Source organism: Syngnathus typhle, linkage group LG9 (assembly GCF_033458585.1).
Source record: "Syngnathus typhle isolate RoL2023-S1 ecotype Sweden linkage group LG9, RoL_Styp_1.0, whole genome shotgun sequence".
Taxonomy (NCBI): Eukaryota; Metazoa; Chordata; class Actinopteri; order Syngnathiformes; family Syngnathidae; genus Syngnathus; species Syngnathus typhle.
Genome location: NC_083746.1, coordinates 7,423,770 through 7,444,763, shown reverse-complemented (window position 1 = coordinate 7,444,763; position 20,994 = coordinate 7,423,770). Strand labels below are relative to the sequence as shown.

The 20,994-nt window shown below is 40.8% G+C and overlaps 2 protein-coding genes and 1 long non-coding RNA gene across 4 annotated transcripts; all 3 read right to left on the bottom strand.

Annotated features, from left to right (window-relative positions):
* Positions 1-371: 371 nt before the first annotated feature.
* On the bottom strand, positions 372-13,203 carry si:ch211-39i22.1 (cell surface glycoprotein 1). Of its 2 annotated transcripts, XM_061286674.1 has the most exons (11): positions 12,961-13,203; positions 7,873-7,958; positions 7,205-7,682; positions 6,920-7,020; positions 6,554-6,671; positions 4,911-5,003; positions 4,474-4,500; positions 4,045-4,059; positions 2,749-2,865; positions 2,161-2,220; positions 372-2,083 (listed from the first exon to the last, which is right to left on the bottom strand). In XM_061286674.1, exons 1-11 carry the CDS (start codon positions 13,025-13,027, stop codon positions 2,055-2,057), a joined length of 1,191 nt encoding a protein of 396 aa, XP_061142658.1. In that variant the 5' UTR covers positions 13,028-13,203; the 3' UTR covers positions 372-2,054. The 2 variants fall into 2 exon arrangements, with proteins under 2 accessions (XP_061142658.1, XP_061142659.1); XM_061286675.1 differs by lacking the exon at positions 4,045-4,059.
* A 579-nt stretch (positions 13,204-13,782) lies between these two features.
* Positions 13,783-18,535, bottom strand: snx4 (sorting nexin 4). The gene is made up of 14 exons (XM_061287869.1): positions 18,364-18,535; positions 17,639-17,763; positions 17,346-17,487; positions 17,129-17,278; positions 16,924-16,971; positions 16,614-16,669; positions 16,442-16,514; positions 16,235-16,296; positions 15,991-16,056; positions 15,790-15,879; positions 15,518-15,617; positions 15,282-15,427; positions 15,048-15,162; positions 13,783-14,704 (listed from the first exon to the last, which is right to left on the bottom strand). The coding sequence occupies exons 1-14, from the start codon at positions 18,457-18,459 to the stop codon at positions 14,657-14,659; spliced, it is 1,317 nt and encodes a 438-aa protein (XP_061143853.1). The 5' UTR covers positions 18,460-18,535; the 3' UTR covers positions 13,783-14,656.
* Positions 18,536-18,871: 336 nt separating this feature from the next.
* On the bottom strand, positions 18,872-20,935 carry LOC133160217 (uncharacterized). Its single transcript, XR_009715823.1, has 2 exons — positions 20,329-20,935; positions 18,872-19,262 (listed from the first exon to the last, which is right to left on the bottom strand). It is a non-coding gene; the product is annotated as an uncharacterized LOC133160217 (long non-coding RNA).
* Between the last annotated feature and the right edge of the window lie 59 nt (positions 20,936-20,994).

Here is a 20,994-nt window from a genome sequence, read left to right as displayed (position 1 = left end):
AAAACCAAATGCGGTCCCCCCCAAGGCTGTGTGCACAGCAAAATAATTAACAGCTCTTGGTCACACCTTGTGTCTACAGTATATCTCAGTTTAAGTGAGTTTGAAAATAATTTAAATACAATAAACACAATTAGATGTGTTACTCATCCGATGATTAGGAAATGTACTGAAATTAGCCCATCCCTTGTTATTGCAATTTTAATCAAGGTATTTTACACTGACAGGGCAATCTGCAGCCGTCCAGCTCATTCATCGTCATTAATATTCTACCGATACTACAAATAACTGTGGCTAGACTGTTAGTCACAGCCTCTGTCATGTACAGCATTTGAGCTGCGTGGCATTATTTTTTTTTAAATTTCTATTCAACCATTAAGCAGCAAACAAGATTTAAAGGCAACACAGCAACTGTAAGGCAACAGAAAAAAAAAGACATTCAGATGTTAGCAGTTTGTGCTACGATACTAAGTAAATCATTAACATCGCAGCACTTCATTTTTAGGCAAGTTTCCACAATAATAATCACTAAAGATGCTACACGCTATTCAAAAACAATCAGTCTGAGGCCCCTCACTAAACACAATGGATAGGATTTACATTGAAAAAAAAAGGTGATTATTAGAGAAAAAGACAGCTGGCTTGAACAGAATAAAGAGCCACATTGTACAATAAACTCACAAGCCATAAGATTAGCTGGATGTGATTTAAATTTGGGTATACAAATGTGACTTTAATTTGAAATTCTTTTTTCCTCCTCAAAATAGTACAACGTTGATTTTAAATGGCAATTAAAGTCAATATTTCTCACGCTGAAGAGTCCACTGTGTTGGTGAACCTTTTAAATTGTGGCTTGTGAGAACATAAAAGGATACTTTGAGCCATTAAAATGAGCATCTCAATAAAGAGTGGATGTTCTGGAGACATTCGATGCGTCTGTACACGGGACAAGCCAGACTGGGACAGTGAAAGGCACTCAACTGACAGCATCTAAATACAAATCTCACAGTGACACTTGGCTTCAGCCACTAAAATGTGATATGGACTTTTGAATAGCTCCTAAAGTACACCTAACTGAGTAAATGTATTAGGACACAAATCCACGGAATGGAAAGTGTTTCAATGATGGCAGCCGCTTTTTTTTTATTGTCCATCAATCCACAATCCTCAACCACTTGTGCCAAACATCTTGGTTAGAACTTAAATCAGCCTTGATACTGATGCTCCCTTGTAGGCACGGTTCCCAAAGTCAGCTAAATAAGGGTCGCAAATAGTTGTAAATCAAGACCCAGATTAAAATTTCTTTTTGATAGAGGCATGCTGTTTTGCAGCGTTTTGTTTTTTATCATTAGTTTATTTACAGTATTTTATACCTCAAGACAATTGATTGCCTATTCTAATCTCTTTACCAGATTCCCACACATCATGAGAACTTCCCACTTTCCATCCACTGTCGACTTCAATTGCTATGCAGATGCAAGTCCACTCTGCACACACATACTGATAATATTTAGGTTTTGTTTGCACCCCAATCGCTGATCTTTATGTGGTAGAAAGCACACGCACGCCACTTAACGTTTGTTTGTTCTTTTAATCAATTTGTTGGGGTTGTATTTAAATTATTAATAATTATGTCATTTCAACTGTGTGTAAATCGTGGCTGGTTTTAAATAGTTAAACCCTGTCAACATACAATAATAAAATTGACATGAAAAAAGAGATCAGTCACAGTGTTGTTGTTTTTTTTCAATTCCTATAAATGAATGGACTTGTGTCAGTAAAGTTAGAAAAGTATTTCGGCCATGAGAAGTTTGGACAAACAAATGTCTGGCCAATTGTCGTTGCTAATCAAATTGCTTTGTTGCTTCACCCACATACTATGCTAATGAATACACACGTATGCACGCACAAACACACACACACACAAACACACACACACAGCCCCAAATGGGGGCCTCACAGTAATGCGCCTCCACAGTGGATAAAGCCTCAGATCAGTGAGCTTGCCACTTTGCTTGACTGGTTGGTCCTAGTCGTGTCACGTGATCAGCTCTGCTCTACGAAGAGTTCAGCAGGTTGCTAAGGACTGCAAAAAGACCCAATAGAAAATTTAGTAATAAATAATTGTGTGTGTGTGTATGTGTGTGTGAGCATCTGTCGTACCTTGAGGCTCCGACTGAGCCTCGCCTGCGTCGGCCTTGCGTGCGGCCTCGGGGTCTTCTTCTGAATGATGTCACATGTCATTGAAAAAACTGTTAGCCAATCAAATGCCTTCTCATTGGGACACATCACTTCCAAATGAAGGTTTGATTTCTGAAATGAAATATTTACTCCACTTGCCCTTAATTCAGATCAATCGTGCATGTCATTACTGTTAGACAAAAATCTTACAAGTCCATATATGGTCACTTTAATATTTTTTCTTGGACACACCAACTGTGTGAGAAATGTCATTTTGTCTTTCTTTTGTTGTGTGTATGCTCGTAACTTTGCAACCATACTGGATGCTTTGTTCATGTTGACAGTAAATAAGGTTGCTGAATTGACATTATTTAATCAACGTTTGTCTCTGTACTCTGACAGTGGGAACTGATTTTTTTTCCACCTGACTATGTGGAAAATATCTTGTTGCCAATCAAAACACACTCATATTTTTTTGTAAATGTGGAATTTTACATTGTAGCTCAGGTGTTCCTAATGGTGAGACCAGTACATGTATTGGGTGATAATTGCAGTCGAGAATATCCGTACCATGCAAATTCTTAAAGCAGAGTTTCTTCCTGTGGTAGGTATAGTATGCAGTGCCCGCTCCCGCAACGGCAACACCCACCGCACACAAAATTGCCGCCAAGGAGCCCGAGCCGGATTCTAAAAGCCACAAACAAATACATTTAAAAAACGATCAATGCAGCCTTTCCGGTTTGTCTGTGTAGTCATTTGTGCAGAAGAAAACCAAATGTTATAAAAAAAAATAGAACTGAATATGTTTGCTGATATTTTTAAAAATTAAAACGCTAACAGTCCATTACCTCGCTTATGATGTAATTATCATTCATCAAAACAGCATTGACCTGGTTACCATGACAACCCTGATCCGAATAATTTTCATGCCGAGTCATACACAGCGTTTATCTAATACCTCGCAGAGTCTATGCAACAGACTCAATATTAAATCAGTATTCATTTGGCTTATTGTTTTAAATACTACTGGAGTGGAGCTCTTTACAAGCCCTGGGCTTCGTCTCCCTCCTTGCACTGTTATTGCTATAATAATATGTGCTAAACAATAAACTCAAACTCAAATAAGTGATTTTTGTTGCTAAGTCGATATAATGGCAGGATGTCGTGCCGCCATGATGGCGAGGAAGGATGTCGGCCGGGTGGAAGGTGGGGGAAGTGAGGGAATGAAACAAAGGAATAAAAAAAAACACCCATTCAAACTCTTTGACATGACGAGTCAGATATTAAGTTATAAATTCATGTGGGAGTGCTATGAGTCACAACCCACGGATGACACATCTCTGATACAGAGCGATACTGAAGCTGTAGGCGTGCCTATTTTCTTTTAAAACTTTACGGCCCTATTGAAAAAAGCCGTTTCTAAAAGCTATTTACAAAACATGACAGGTACATGACAACAAGGTCTATCTCGCTATCATTTTCGCAGAGACATCGTGTAGCAAAATGACAAACATCACTGCCAGACAAGCTCACCACGCTGGTACCGAAACGGTTCACGCTAGCTCTAGTTTCTGTGCTTGCTTCAACATGCTTAAGGGAAAGCGTAGGCTTAAATTTCTTTCGTGATAAGCGAGACTGTGGGTTGCACAATTTGCACACTGGCATTTGATCTATCTGGGAAAAACATCTTGCTGATTTATTATTGGGAAGATTTATTAAAATCTGTAAATCAGATGGTGATTTTGTTGGGCTCTGACTGAGATTGCTTAACGCTGTTGTCTGGCGATAAAAAAAAAAGGAAATTAAAAAATGAGGAAGTGACGGTGGTTGGTTATGTTCACAGTTACACAAAAGAAGGGAACTTACCTTCAGCATCAGCAGCTGACGGAAATAATGGAAAGAAAAGAGACAACATTTAGAAAACTAGAATGGAAGTTAGTGGTTTTAAAATGGTGCTTAAAATGTTGGTAGTGGCTAGAAATGAATGAAAATAAAAGGTAATGAACATTTTGCCCATAAAGTGGGCACAATGAGACACCCGCATTAAAAATCATCCTTTGTCGTTCAATTGAATGGAAAAATCCTTCATCTGTCCCAGCGCAACAAAAAGAATAGAAAAAAAATCACATTACTCATAATTTGACTTTTTTTGCTTGCAACTGAAGAAAAATAAATGGTCTGTGTGACAACTTGTAGCTAAAAAAAATGAAGTTGGGCCACTCATAAGTCAAAGTACCATTCGGGGGGGACCCAATACTTTTGTCCCTACACTTCAAATGATGGGGGACTGCTTACCTTCTCCTGTGGCTTCAGCAACATGTGCTAGGGAGAAGGGAAAAAAAATGTTAGTGGGAGGCTTAAAGCGAAAAATTCAAGAGCTGGTTTTGTCCTTGTGTATACATGTGTCGTCATGACAGCTTTCGTAACTGCTTCAACTTGCCCCACAAAGCCACTAATGACAGAGTACACGTAAGGAGTGCCTTCCACTCGATTATAATGATTAAACTGACCTGGATGACTCGGCTTTCAGGTGGAGAATAAAAGGAAAAAAAATAATAATTTTGCTCTCACATTATTGTCAAAACCAAGTAAAAGCACTGTGTGGAAACCATTACAAAGACGGACTATATCACAGTGTGATGCCCGATAGGAACATTTTGAAACGGACAAATACGCCTCAAGTCATTTTAACATCTTTCTCTTCCCACATGCTCAAGATTTAAGATACTAACCCACTGATCCGGCACTCTTGCTCCTCCCCGAATGGGCTGGCGTGTCTTGCGCGTCGCTTTGTGACAGAGCATCTTCCAAGTTCAAGCCTCCATCTGACAAAACACAAATAAATGGTGAGCGAAAGGCCAAATTAATCCCCGCAGGTCACTTTTCATCTATCTCCACCCAAGTGGGATATCATCCAGATGTTCTCCCCGACCCAGACAAGACGATGTCGTATCTTCCCACCGTTCCCATAGCAACCTCACCCGTCCGTCATCATGTCATTTCCCCCCATGGCTTTAAGTAAAAGTCTCCCAGCAAAGGGCGTGATTGTGTGAACTGGTGATGACATGGATTTTAGGAGATTATCTGACAGCAACAATACTTTATGCACTCCGCTCGGTGCTCTTTGGGGAAAACCCTGCAAGATTTATACAGCTTGCTCAGGGAAGGTCAGGGTAGCGTCGGCTATATTATTTACAGTTTGTGTTTATTTAGTTTCGGTTTCATGCAGTGAATTCGGATTGTGAATGAAAGACGACTTGCTTTTGGGGGATAACTGTTAAAACAGATATTCTCAATCTCATGAGTTAATGTCCATCTTGTAATGCAATATAGAATATATCTAAAAAATCGAGGTGTGAAGTTACAGATAAAGGTTTCTGGTAAAAATAGTTTACAATTAAAAAAAATGGCATTTGTTGAAAAAAACAGCATGATCTGACAGTCGTGGGAAAAAGTTTCGACCTTGGAAAAGAGTTCTACTGTTGGTTATTTCTTAGGAGAGATAATTAATCATTCTAAATTATGCACATATAGAGGATCAAGCAGCTCCACAATATTGTCATTCATGATTGACAAAAAGGAAGATATTCAATCAGGGAGCAAAAAGCACAGAGCTAATATTTAACAGATGAATAATGGCTGAAGAGAGGACAAGGTGTCGAATTAAAAAAAAAAAAGCAGGGGATGAAAAATGGGCAGGAAAAACACACTTGTCCCGAAAAATGAAGGGCGATACCTCAAACGTGATTAAGACGCACTGAGGTCATTTGGAAGGTTTCATGCTTGCAACATAACCACTCGGAATTCAAGGTAAATTAAACCACAAGCCGACCACCTCACAACCTGTCAAGGTAATTTATGTTACAGAGAAAACCTCCCAAAATTATGTTTCAAATTAATGTGCTGACACAACAGGGAGTTGCCGTCCAATATGAAACGGGAGATCGCACGGGAACGGGATGTGTCAAAATGAACGATTGCGCAACATTTTCGACTTATTCCATGGATCTTCACGTTACGCTGTGATGCAAAAATGCAGTACTTATTCACAGCTCATATGCAATCAACATAAAAAGTTATTTTTCATTACTTTTCAGCTAAGATACCATATTTTGCGGTCACGGGGTGAAATAGTGCTGAGCGCGTCTGCCTCACAATTCAGAGGTTCTGGTTTCAAGTCTGGGCTGCGGCTTTCCTGTGTGGACTTTGCATGAACATTTGCAAGCACGATGGCTTCCTCCCACATTCCAAAAAACGTGCATGTTAGATTCATTGAAGATTTAAAAGCAGTTTCTCCTCTGTACTTGTGTATGATACAGTCCCACGATTTGAAAACCTTGGAAAACAAAATATTAGTCCTAAACAATATTCTCACCTGAAGGGACTTGGGGCTTTATATCGGTGCCAACGTCCACCTCCACTCCCGCATGAGCTGACTCGTCATGTGGCACAGCTGCATCGGCTCCTGCTGTGCCTTCATCTTCGGAGCCGTGCTGTGAAAATGTTTTATTTATCGTGCGGACTCTCGGAGGGCAGGTAAAGGGGAACTAAACCCATATGTGCCAGAAAAAGTCAAAATGCCGTCTCACAATCACTAATAATGTCTTCATGCACCGAGAATAAAATAATGAATCACTGTATAGGAAAATCAGGCATGTTCTGCAAATTCAAAAAATAAAGTTTTGCCGCATGTTTGTAATTTGCAGTTGCGGAAAAACTACCCAGACTGCCACTAACTGACCTCATCGTGGGCATGAGTTACATCAGCGCCGGCGCTGGGTTCTTCATCCACATCGGCAATGTCATGTGCAGATTCTGGATCATCTGGACCAGCCGCAGGACCTTCAAGAGCAGATAGCGGGAGGAAGATTTTCTAATTGGCTTGATTTATAAGAATCGAATTGTTACTTCAATCCATCTATTTCCGACACCGCTGAATTTGTCGAGGGGTCTTGAGGAACGTCAGGCTCGCCAGTCAATTACAAAGCAAATATAAAGACAGAAAACCATTCACATTCCTAATGACCTTGAGGTGATGGAGTTACTTCTTCAGTAGCTTCTGGTTCTTCTGCTGGTTCTGCTGCAGCCTCTGGTTCGGGTTCAGCAGCTGGTTCTATTGGAGTCTTTGTTTCTGGTTCGCCTGTTGGTTCTGCTCCAGCATCTGGTTCTGGTTCAGCTGCTGGTTCTACTGTAGATTCTGGTTCCTCTGCAGCCTCTGGTTCTTCTTCTGCGTCAGCCTCTTGTTCTGGTTGAGCTGTCGCCTCTTGGTCCTCTTCTGGAGCTGCTGGTTCTTCCTCTTCCGAGGCCACCTCCGCTTCTCCTTCGGTAGTTGCTCCTGGTTCTTCATCGGCAGTAGGATCTGCTTGTGATTCTTCTTCTGCGAGATCCTCTGGTTCCGGTTCTGCCTGGGATACAGCGTCCGGCTGTGCTTCCCCTTCAGCTGGAGTTCCTTCTTCATGTGGTCCAGCTTCAGTTGGCTCAGGTTCTCTTTCTGGTACTAGTTCCTGTATGTAACGGACAGCCAAAGTTTCATTACCCGAGCAATCAATAGACTAATTGCTATAATAATCACTTCCATATAATGTATTTGGGACAAGTTATCCAAAATAATATATTGTAAAATATTTGTAGAGTGTAAATGACAATTACTGGTGTGTCTGTTTAGTCTGTTGCAATATCCCAACATGTCCTCACCTCAACAGCCTCGGAGTCGAAATGCTCTACAATTTCGGGCAGCAAGGTTGAATGGACGTCAGCATCCTCTGTTGGGGCCACGTCATCTAATAGAAGGTAAGAAAAAAGCCAAAATAAATGGCAGGCATTTAGTGAAGAGCTAACTTATTGTCAGACGGCGACAATGTGGCTAATTTACGTAATATAATATAATATAATATATATATATAATATATATAATATAATGTAATGTAATGTAATATAATATAATATAATTGTGTGAGAGTTAGACATTTCAAATTGTTATGTATTATTTGGAGTTACAGTAAACAAAAGTTTCATGATGTTGGCAAAGATACGATTGCCCAGTAGGAACAAAAACTGAATTGTGTTCAACATTAGCATTTCCACTGCGTGTATTTCAAACAAAACAAGACAGCTCGGGATTTGTATAACCGTTGCATTTGTTGCCCATCTGTTACTTGAAACTTTTGTCTGAAAGGTAAAAAACAGTTTGACCACATTTTGTAACATGCATAACCTCAGTGACACACACACACGGACACACGGACACACGCACACACACACAGCCGCACCCTGTACTAATGTGTTCCTGCTGCAGCCACAATGGGATGACAACAATCATAGCCCAACCTGCCTCCACACCAAAAAAAAAAAAAGCCTGCATCCACGCTGGCATTGCGAGTGTGCACTAATGAGAAAATAAGAAGACCTTGTCTTTGTTTGGCGCACGCCTGTGCGTCTTTGAGACTGCACTGTGACATTCCCCTGATGTGTGTGAGGAGCTGAGACAGCAAAGCGAGCAAGCCTGACGGGCTTGGAAACATTGGCCAATGCCGTTGGGAAAGATAGACTTTGTCCAAAAACAGTGTCCAAGTGGTTTGCAAGTCTCCAGTGTTTTCTCCTGGTACTTTAGCTGGCTGCCATTTTACAAAAACATCCACGCTATCTTGCTTTAAGATTTTAAATTGTGTAAGCGTGAGCGAGGTTCTTTGTGAACATGTCATTTGACTGGCGACCAATCCTGGGTGTAGCTCATTTCTCTCCCAAACTAATCTAGACCACATTGCAGTGGAGGACAAGCAGGCCACTACATAAAACAGATGTACGGAATATTTTGATTTACTGCCATTACCATTTGTCATATTTGTCAAGGAAAATGGTTCTTCATCTTCTATTCATTATAGTTTCGTAACACAACATCTCAATTTGCCAAGTGCATCAGTTGAAGCCCGAAGCTCCCAATGAGATAACCTGGCATGTTCCAAACACAAACACACCTTCACGGATCAACCCGCCGATCAAAAGTTAGGCATAAACAAACCTACTTAACAGGCACAAACACACTTGTGCGTTCATGTGTTTAAAAACACACACAAACAGGCAAAAAGCACACCCGCCTGCATGCTGAGTAAATGTGATAAGAGCGACGTTGTTTTTTTTTTTTTTTTTCCTTTCCCTACCTGTCGGCACTGTGCCCACTCTAACGTGAACACAAGCGCTCAATGGTTTATTTGAAGAGTCAAGAGGTGGCAGATGCGTACAAGTTTGTAATGGAACTTTTCCAGAACAGGTTGCGACACGTCAGCAGATAGTCTTTGGTTTAGATTTGGTGAAGCAGCACCAACGTGGTTCATGGCCAAGGTTACTTTGGGCTCTGTGGTGAGACTAACTGTCATGAAATTGAATGTTTTGAGCATGTGACAGCAGCTGCTGTGTTTGTCCATGAAGTACGGCGACAACTGAGTCAATACCGCCAGAAGGTGCGTTTGGGGTATTTTTGATTAAACTTCATAATAATTTTATGATGCAGATGATATGTTGTTATGGGCAACATGCCCTGTCAAATATAAATGAAAAGCAAGCAGACAATTTACATGCAAGCAGCAAAATATGTAAGCTTGATGACATTTTGTCAGCAAGTTTGGGATTTTACAGTTATATTGCGTTTTACCATTTTATTTGTGTTACTTACAATACTCCCTGTGCAATTAATAAAGGATTTGCAGACTGAACTGACTTTCTATAATGTCCTAAGGGAAAATTGTTTCAAAATACAAATTACCGTAATTTTCGGACTATAAGTCGCGGGTTTTTTTCATAGTTTGGGTGGGGGGGCGACTTATACTCAGGAGCGACTTATATACATATATATGTTTTTTTTTCACTTTTTGGGGCATTTTATGGCTGGTGCGACTTGTACTCCGGTGCGACTTATAGTCCGAAAATTACGGTAATCTAAAAAAAAAATATGTATTCGATCTTATTAAGATGTATGACAGAGTTGATGATTTAACGACTCCACATAAAAGCAAAATCTGTTTGTGGTGGCAATTTTAAGAACATTGTGTTCCCATTTATCATTTCCCTTGCTAACTACCCTCACTGCCCCTCCAAAAAAAAAAAAGGAGGGGGGGTGTTCCATTAACACCTCACCCTCCGTCCCTCCCTCCCACTGCTGCCAACATATACATCCACAGGACCAGCCTTAAAGGGAAATTGTTGTGTAACCCTTTCTTCTTGATTCTGTTTTGCATCCGAAGACTTCTCCCTGCTTCTTTTTCTTTGCTTTTGTCTCCCGGGTTCTGGTTGTTTCCTCGCCACAGCTTTCCCCTGGAGGATTCTGACTCATCTACGTCTCCGCGTGGTCGCACGCGATCCTCTCAGTCCAAACCACATGGCGGTGTCAAACGAAAGCCAACAAAGCCTTCGGACCTTAGAACCGTAATGCGTTAGTTCAAAGTTAATGAACAACATAATACATTTCGAAATTCTGATCATAATTTTGAGCGCAATTATGACATCAAGGATAAACTATTTGGGCCGAGAGGGGAAAGGATTTCCGCTGATACAATCTAAGAAACAAACTCATCAAAACATAAACCCTCATTTGCCTTGACAAAAAAAAAGGACATTGATTTATGAGCCAATGGCAGTCAAACTTAAATACGCAACACGGCCAGACTCTTTTATAGTGACATCCTGTATGTTTATTTCTTCCGTTACATGTACATATGGCTTGCATTATTTGGGTGCAACCCTGTGCTAAGGGCAATGGAGAAAGCAGAAAAGCGAACAAAGTAAAGCACATTTCACACTCCTCTTTTGGGCTATTTGATGAAGGCGACATGATTCCAATATGGAACGTTTCACCATGGCCCACCATGGGGGTTATTTTCCCTAAATGTTTTGTTCTGTTGCCGTAGGAAGCGGAAATAATCCTTTAGTCGAACTTTTGCCATCTTGAAACCACAGGTGAGATTTGAATGAAAGGGGAACTCAAGGCAAAACGAAAAAAATTCCAGTATTTGGATCAATATTGCGTTAGTGGCATCTATTTTGATCGTTATTGATCATTTTGTCCTATACTGCCCTCTGCTGCCAACTTTAATTGACATCAAAGTGCCTTTAAGCTCGCCAGTTTTTGATCATGTGACGCCCAACCATTTTCTATTACACTCAAGATTGTAAACTAGTCCATTCTAATTTTATACTGTTCTACATTTATTATACTTTTGAGTAAAAGTTTGTCGTTTTCAATTTGCCGGAAAAAAAAACAACTATTAACATGTTGAACTACTCAGTGTGTTCTTTAGTTTTCAGTACAGATGCTTAAAATCAGCTCTTCAAAAATAATGTTGATAATCGTAATCCGATGATTTGGGTGGGAAAAATAAACGAGTGTACAATAGTGTGAGTAATATCACACCTCAAGGTTCTCAGGCGATACAACCACGCATATTTTTGTGCCAAGTATTGTTTGTTTGTGAGACACAAAGTGCACTTTTCCCGAAGCACACTGTTGTGTAAACACACACCTGGCACACATCATGCAAGCTTTCATCGAGGGCTCGGAGGGCAACCCTCCATTTCACTTTTAAGACATGTTCTGTACATCGTCCACACACACGCATATGTTGAGCCGGGGACCCCGAGGGGAGAGGAAGTAAAGTTGTGGGGTGTTTTCTCCAGCTGCTCTGGTTACAAAGACACTCCCTGCAACCTACGTCATTTTTAGAACTTTACATAAGGGATAAAAGGCGAACTAATACACACAAACAAACGAGCAAGCACTTCTGTTGTTTTGGGGTCAACACACTCGGCGGTTGAGAAAATGCTGTGACGGGACGCATATAAGCGTCATCGTGTGTGTCTGTCTGGTGGTTTGGCGGTTAAGCCAAAGGGAACTGGTAGAGCTGCATCACCCAGTGCCCAGCATCCCATCAACTATCCAAGCCCACCACACATAAGGCTTGCTATCATTTCTTTTTTGGGTACACATGTATAATCTAAAAAAAATAAAATAAATAATGGGGCCTGCAATGAGTTTTTTTTTTTTCTCTTCAAATGAGCCTATTTTAGTTGGATTCATAATCTAATAAAAGTTCATCTTTAAATATTGAAGTAGGTTTTGGACAATTTTACAATAATATACTTACCTTAAACAACTTATATAGGTACACCGCTATACAATACATAGATACACATTATACACTTAAGGAAATACCATTGTCATTCAAACTGTGAACATATTTGTAGTGACGGAATTGACTGGCATGCTTGTATTGGATCTGATTCTAACCTTTGGATGTAGCCTATTGAAGTGGCCGATGCGTGACAAATTGAAAAGAAATTGAATACTGGGCAAAAGGTATCTCTGGGGAGAAAATGCTAAGCTTGGTGAGGCCATAGAAGCTCCACATTTCAGTATTTTCACCTACATATTAAAAATTATGCTTACATGTGCAAATATGTCCCTTTGTGACCCTTTGACCTTTCTAAAAATGGAGCCATAAAGTAAATCACAGCAGGTCCACCGCATTCCCCATTAATTCATCACCATCATTATCACTTAGTCCCATTAACAGTCTGTGTGCCCCATAATGAGGTTGACTGTCATTCAAAGATAGATAGATAGATAGATAGATAGATAGATAGATAGATAGATAGATAGATAGATAGATAGATAGATAGATAGATAGATAGATAGATAGATAGATAGATAGATAGATAGATAGATAGATAGATAGATAGATAGATAGATAGATAGATAGATAGATAGATAGATAGATAGAAATGATCAAATACCTTGTGTGGTAGCAAGTCCAACCAACAAGGCTCCAGAGATCAGCAGGATCCACAGGTATGACATCATCGGAACGCAGCTTCCAGCGGTTCGAATGCACCGGGTTGTGATAGACAATGAGGTGCAGAGGTTCGGAAGGGTGTGTGCGTGTGTCTGTGTTCTGGTAGCCGTTTTCAAAAATTCTGCGACGAGCTTCTCCCTTCGCCTTTCTCCTTCTTTTGTCTCGATTGGAAGGAGGAAGGTTCCGGGCTTTATTAGGGTAGGCGGGGCTAGTTTTTTCCCTTCTCAAAATCAGGCACTCCGGGAGGAAGACACGGCACGAGCCGGCCGGCTGCCCCCCTGGCCGTTTTGTAGCCCATAAATTACGCATTCAATTGAGTGTGGTGACAGAAATGTCACACACAAATACCTTTGAACAGATTCTAAATGGAAGCATCATTTAAAAAAGGAAAAAAGATTTATAAATACATCATGAAATGTTTGATTGAAGATGTCATTCATTAAATGTAGAATTACATCACACAAATGAATGCTCCGTTAAATAATAAATATATGTCTTATTAATTAAATGTGGAATTATAATCAATGTATTATGAAACGTGGCATCTATTAATTGATTATAGGAATTTTATACATATAGAAGTGTTTATTTCATTCATTTTTTTTCCATGGTCCTGCATTGTGTACACATTTATTTTATACGTTCAACGAAATCATTCTTACAGATGCATAACAGGAACTCATTAAGTTTATTATTTCCTAAAACACCATCTTCCTTGAAAGCAATAATCTGAATAGAAAACACGGAACACGTTTTTTACAGAAATGTTTATTAATAGTGTTTTACCACAATGATTACAATAACATACAAAAATTATCTCCCAAGAAACAAACCAATTTCGGTAAAAAACAAATGAACAACAGAAAGCTTTAACAGTACGTTTCTGATCCAAATTTTGATCAGATTTTTTTGTGTGCAGTTTTTGTGATGTCTTCAATTGATTGTTAAAGGTCAACATGTACAGCGCATGCATGCTTTGGTAACCTGCTTGATGGGACAATTGGTAGGCGTGGCAAGTTTCAGTCATTCAAAAAAAAAAAAGAAAAGCATACAACACGCCAAACGGGACCTCTCACTCTCTGCGGTTTATTTGCACATTAGAACATGTCGTAATAAATTACTCTAAATTAATTATTTACTCCTTATCAGAACACGTCAAAACTTTAAAGGCTTTGGCTGAGTAATGAAACATTTCTTATCAAGGTTATGTATTTGACACAATGAATTGCAGTTTATTTCGATCAGGGGTGGGGAACACGATTCGCCCCAACCCCACTTCAATTATTTTGAGGCTTTATTTGATTTAAGAAGTTTACGTCAGATCAAATGCTCTCTCGCAGGTCGCATATAGCCCATGAGCTGTTGGTTCCCCACCCCTGATTTGGACCAGGATAAACCCCAAATGGAACGTACTTCAGTCTTGAGCGTCACATGTACTTTCTCAGTGGATGAAATTATTCCACATCATGCTGAGAGAAGTTGTTGACAAACCTGGATTTGGAGCGCGGAGGATTGGACCAAATGATTCACAATGAGAGTTTATCTCCAACAGACTAGCCAGACATCAACTGACCAGCGTGGTACCAAAGTTTGAGGTATTGATTTTTGGCTGGGGTGCTGATTGGCTGGAAAGTGGCTCACATTTTGTTGAAACACTCCTTGGCATTGGACCACACCTGGATACCCTGCGGCACATCAAAATTACGACAAAAACTTAATAAATATACCCCTCAAGCAAAAACAAAAAGCTAGTAACTCTAACTAACTCAGAGGTCAGAGTTGAGCTCATTCACTTTATTAGGATAACAATTAGCTAAATGGAATAATAAGATTTTCATAAAGGTAGAATTTTAAACTTGATTGCATTTCTTCAAATAGTGGCCTTCCCTCCGAGACCTTTTTCACAAATAAACCAACCTACTAAAATGCACCAGCGTATGTGAGGAACAAAATGATACATCTCTGTCTACAGAAAAGCTCCTGAATTGACTCTCACTGGATTATGCTGTTGTGTCCCACCAAACCTACCTTCTTACACATGCTAATTTGCATAATAGCATAGCTGATGAGCGCCTCGCGTAGATCTCTGTCCTTCTGCTCCTTAAAACGCTCAATGTCTTCCCAGGCTGTTTGCACAAACTCTCTGTAAAGAACGACAGATGCCAGCTCTCAATAATAGAAGGCCCCGGATCACTTTTTTTTTTCCCACGGACAACCACTAAAGATAAGGCCGAGCAAACAATGTGGAGGATATGAGCTCACTGGCACTCTGCGTTTTTCTCCTTGAGCATCTGCTCTCCTTCCTGGATGCTCTGCTCTAAGGCCGCCAGTCTGCTCTCCCTCTGCTCCTGGCTCTCCTGGCCAAACAGTTTACTGGTCATCCCCTTCAGGGAGAAGACACGCACCATCTACACATAAAAACACACACAGTATGTAAGTCAAGCAAAGAAATGGGTTAGCTCCAGATGCTGAAGCGGTCTCATCCGTGAATTACCCACCCCGGTGGCAAGCTCTTCTCTCTGCTGCTTCTTGGAGGCCAGATCCTGAGCTGCCACTTCTAACTCATATTGGATCAGCTCATGTTTCCGACACACCGACCTGAGCATACACAGAATACAGAACAGCGACATAATGAAGGAAGTGGCAACGATTCCTCAAATTCAAATCGTCATCACAATGCAGTCAAGTTGATGGGATGAAAACATTTCAATATTAAGGGAAAATAGAACGATTAGATCATTTAAAAAAAATAAAAATGTCGAAAACCTACCGCACAGCCTCAGTGTAGAAGAGATATTCCTTCAGCTGGTCAGCATAGTGCTCTTCTTCCTCTAAAATGTCGTCTATTGAGGCAGCATACCTGGCCATACACAGAGAAAATGGAACAACCCAAAATATACCCAGTTTAAGCACAAGATCACCAGCCAAGCGCTTTAGAACAATGAATGGCTGAATATCAGTTGCTACTCACGTGTCCATGTGGTGACCGGCACTCTGTAGTCCATCTCCCATCTCTTTCTCTATGGCGCTCCATTCACTGGATGGACAACAGCGAGAACGGTACACAATCACAACCTGCCTGCTGTTAATTGTCAAGTCAAATGACAGCAACATGGCATCTTGTGGAGCACATAATTCACTGCTGTTAACCAGCATATTTAGAACGTTAGTGTGGCGCCCCTTAGTGGCGCTAACAAATAATGCATGGCACTCACCTGAAGACTCGTCCATAATTTCCATGGACTTTGTAGACGCCATACAGTCTGTCTGCTACTCTCTGCAAGAAACACAGATAACGACCATGGAGAGCAGAAATACAAAATACCCTGAAGACAGGTAAGCACAATTTCTAACTCCGTCAACAGTTTAGAATAGTGTTACCGAAATGTGCGTTTTGTGTACCCACACGTGCAAATACTCACCGCTCTCACCCTAAGAAGTTGAGAGATGGCCGTGTTCAATTCATCGCTATACTGTTTGAGTGCTGTAAAGCGCCTGGGAAATGCAGGAGAAAATCCAACTCAGCATCTCTGGTTTTTAATGCCGCAATACGGACGTAAACAAAAATAAAACACTGAAGAAAATGACACCGACTTGTCAGGGCTCTTGACTCTGAACATGGCACTCAGCGACTTCAGTCTGGAGTCCGCCTACCGAAAGAGATCATTTTCAATTTGCTTTTGGACATTACTCCCAGAACAGCTCAAGTAGAATTTTGTCACACGGGTGTATCTAAATGAATATCTAGGAAATAGAATATCTAGGAAAAGTTAAACCTTCGTTAACTTAAATTCATATCATACAGATTTATGTTTTTCAAGAATTTTTCCTGGTCTCCTAATGATTCTCTAATTCTGATGCAACTGAGCGTGGGACCCAGCATTACTGAACAGAAAGACAATACCTTGTCTTGGAAACCCGTCTCCAAAACAGCATCCCTCCACCCTTTCTCCTGAATACAAATGGTGAGAGTTTTTCAGTTGACATTTGTGGTCCAGCAAAGACCCAGGTTGCCCAAAATGGAAGCACTTTCAGCTATGTATTCCCTCTCAAAACATGAAATGTGCGGTGTATGAAAATAAAAGTCAGAACGTCCGAGTGGTACAAACCTCAGTCAGGAAAAGGAAAACTATCTTGTCTTTACAGAGGACAGGATGTGACATCACGCGCAGAAGGAAGTTTTCCAGGCCGACTCTCCTCCGCTCGACAAAGTCAGGGTCGAGGTTGTCAGCTGACAGCTTGTGCCACACAAACTCCGCCTAAAGTTGAAAGAACTGTGCATTAATAGACAAAACAGAACAAGTGCCCATTTCTGTTACTATTCACCCTTTTCTCTGGGAGTGGAGGGATGATGATGTACGGGTAGGCGACCAACAGGTACGTCCGGAGTAGCTCAAACTCACTGTAGCGTCTCCACAGCGTGTCAGGTGTGGTGGGTGGAGAAACGTTGGGAACTGTTTCAGATGGTCTGCACACATTTTGACGATTTTGCTGAATTAGTGCAAAAGGACATTTCACAACCACGATATTCTGATTAACATTGTGTTGAAGGAATATGAATGAAGTCGCAAATTCTCCTTATTTTTACTCCATCTTAGGGGGCGGCCAGTTTGCCCTACCTTGTTTCTACGAGGTAGACGGTATAGGTTTCCTGCATGTTGACCGTGTTCTTGCCCGTTCTTTTCTCAGCCTCCGCCACATTGATCTCCAGCTTCTTGAAGAGCAATGTTTCCTTTTCCACCATCTGCACAGCATACCATACACTCAGTGTCAAACGTACTGAACCATCAAACAATAAGGTATGGTGGACACAGAAGTTCAAGTCCAGCATCCACGGTTTAGGGTTGGAGGAAGTTGGGGTACCTGAAGAAACTCCACAAACTCCAAACCGGAACTGTGAGGCAGGCGCGACCATTTGACACCTTGATGCCAAAGGTGCCAAGTCGAGACAATATTTAGCAAGTCACGAGACTTCCTCTTTCAAGCCCGTATGGCAGCATTACAAAACTCTTGAACAAATAATGAAACCATAGACTACAGAACACTGAATTTACAGAAGAACCAGAAGGAAAACTGCCAACTGCGAGTGTAGAAGCCACTGTAATTAGCAAGCTAGCTTCATGAGTGAAGTTTGTAGTAGAACAACCTGTCGAAAGCGACATATTCTTTTACGTTTAACAGTGCACATAGGTGCAATAGCTTCAAAAGTTTGGTAAAACACTAAACGCTTTGCTTCAACTCAGAAATGTCAATAATGGCGTTCGAAAGACACCCCCCCCCCCTGCTAGCTAGTAGGCTAACAACAACGACAACTTAGAATTCAACGCAAAAAAAATAGCACTACCGTGTTGATGATGTTGTTCTCCGATTCAGTGGGCGTGATGTCGGTGTTGCCGATCACCGCGACCTGATCTTCGGGACTTCCAGAGTCTGCCATCATCTTCCGCCGAGATGTTGCTGATGCGCCGCAACTGCTTGCCTGGCGTCAGCTGAGCTGGCTCAGCAAGAGAGGTGGTGGCTTCTTTGCGCATGCGTATAGCGTGCGCGACGCAGAGGATTCTCGTTTAACGACGCGTTGGCGTTGTAACGGGAATTTGTACGTTTTTGCACCGTAGGATCTAATTAACGGTAACGCATTCTTTAAGAAATGCTAACAGGAAATACTTAATAATAATAAAAATAATAAGGAAAGGCAAACGATTTCCACTGACGCACTCTAGCGGGCGCTGTATCTGAGAAGACATGTTTGGCTGCCAACAAAAAGGGGGCCAACCTTAAAGGGACAGTGTGTAGAATGTTTTGATTTTTCAATGTTCATTCATTCAAAAAATTACAGACAAACTTAGTCAATGTTTGACTTGCCTTACACTTTAAGTGTGAGATGGATATTTATTGGTACAAAAGTTTGTTAAACTGCTGAATATAACCATTCATTAACATGCTCCGTATTTTCACAGGTCTAATAAATTTCACAAGTACCAAACGGGTAGACTTCGCATTAATCAGTATCTCAAAATAAAAGTAGTTCTCAATTTCAAAAATGCTGATGCCCCCTGCATAACAGTGAATTTCAGTCGTGACTAAGGCTGCACTTCCCTTGTCATTTTGACAAGAAATGATGTGGAGGATCCCAGCTGGAGGAAGCGCAGCGTGCCGTTTTCACAGATGGAACGCTGGGGGAGCTCAGAGAAGGAAACAAGGTGTCGGCAGCTTTTTAATTCGCACACCTGCGTCGTGAAGGTCCTGTGAGACATGTTCAAACAGAATTGAGCTTTTCTCATTCAGTGTCTCCATCGCTTCATAAAGTCTTCCGTGGAAGTTACTCCTGCCTTCACAACAAGGATATTAAAAAAAACCAGTGACTGTGGTGTGATCTATTTTCTCATTAGCACCGTGCAACTCTGCACTTAAAACAATATACCGAATACATCATTGCAAATGATGCAACAGACCGGTCCTTGTCCCTAATGAAGCCCACCGAGACCCTCGGTCGAAGCCATTCAGTCCTCTGGCCTGTCTCATTAGAGCAAATGAAGCACCTGAAGGCGCAGCACATGCCTTGTTTACAGACACGCGTTCATAAGAACAGCAAAATGAGGTGAATTAAGGACATTGAGCTCATTCATTTCACTGCATGGTGCCCCACTCAAAAAGATGTTATTGAGTTAAGCTTTAATGTCACTTCCATTTCATTCCCATGTGAAGAGAAACAAAAACAACCCAGTGGATTGTGTTTAACTTTGGATGTTGTAAAACATCCAAAAGATTCAAGTCAAACAGGTTTTCAAGGTCTATTATCGACCTTGGACATTCCCACATGGTGGTTTATCTCTAAAATTAAAGCAAGCAATATTCAAAGGCATATTAAATACTCATTAAGAACAAAGCTCATTCAAAACACCCAAAGTGATGGCCGTGTCCCTCGTTTGCTCTCGAGTCTTTGAGGAAAGGACGAGAAGTAGTTTAAAAGTCATTGTGGCCAGCAATGCTTCATCTGGGATATAATTGTCAAAGTTGGAATGCAGCACAGTAGTTATTATCCCGTACTTTCACTGCAGCACGTAAAGACGGCGGCTATTCAAAGGAACAGAGCGTGTCTCCCTGAGCCGGCCGCAGTTCAAGTCAACAAAGTACACAGGAAAATGGAAAGAAAGGCATCCATTTCTGCTACGCTTGGATTGTTTGTGTTCCCTTTAAGCCTTGTCTCTTTTTAGCGGAATGACCAAAACTCATTCAGAGCCAGCTTAAACATCCATTGGGAATATGTGTGTTGCTCCCATTGTGTCATCCTCTAAAAACAACAAATTACCTCCTTCCTGCTGCTGCAGCCTCAATGTGCCTCCTACTCTGTTTGACTATAAATAAAACAAAAATAATTACCAAAAGATACTTTTAGTCTTCATTAAAAGTTGCTGGAACTTGAAAAATAGAAATGTTGCAGAAATATTTTATAAAAACCATTTCTGTAATGCACAAAGATATTACTATTATCATCATTATTATAAAACCCTGATGTGCTGGAGAAAAGCAAAGACCAATGTGAATCAGCGGTACAATATCCATTTTCCTCAATTACTATTTATTAACCAATTGCTGTTTGTTGAGTGATTAAAATAATCAATGGTAGTTTTGATAATCGATTAGGTGTCGATTAATCGATGAATTTTTGCCAGCTCTACATCCGATTTAAAAAAAATTAGTAAAAATGCAAATTGTACTAAAACAATGTACTTATCTGGAAGTAACACAGGATTGGGCAGAGAAGTGTTGGAAGCAGGTGTGTGCGTTCACTTCGTAGTAGTTGTCAATGTTGTCTCGCAGGGGGATTATGGGAGCAGTGTGCCAAGAGCAGATGGAATGAGAAAGCACCTGTGCAATACAAAACAGAGGAAGGCAGCATCAAAGGTGTCGCTTGCTGTCCCCCCCCCCCCACAAGCCCGATCGCATTTTAAATGTTAATACCAGACAATCAAAT

What these genes read in the sequence shown, in the direction of transcription:
- snx4 (XM_061287869.1), bottom strand. Translation starts at nt 18,459, where the DNA reads ATGATGGCAGACTCTGGAAGTCCCGAAGATCAGGTCGCGGTGATCGGC. An exon ending in CTCCACTCCCAGAGAAAAGG is followed by an intron (nt 17,279 to 17,345) that starts GTGAATAGTAAC and finishes TTTCAACTTTAG; the next exon opens with GCGGAGTTTGTGTGGCACAA. An exon ending in AATTATGGACGAGTCTTCAG is followed by an intron (nt 16,057 to 16,234) that starts GTGAGTGCCATG and finishes TTGTCCATCCAG; the next exon opens with TGAATGGAGCGCCATAGAGA.
- si:ch211-39i22.1 (XM_061286674.1), bottom strand. Translation starts at nt 13,027, where the DNA reads ATGATGTCATACCTGTGGATCCTGCTGATCTCTGGAGCCTTGTTGGTT. An exon ending in TGGACTTGCTACCACACAAG is followed by an intron (nt 7,959 to 12,960) that starts GTATTTGATCAT and finishes ACCTTCTATTAG; the next exon opens with ATGACGTGGCCCCAACAGAG. An exon ending in GGCTCAGTCGGAGCCTCAAG is followed by an intron (nt 2,084 to 2,160) that starts GTACGACAGATG and finishes GTCTTTTTGCAG; the next exon opens with TCCTTAGCAACCTGCTGAAC.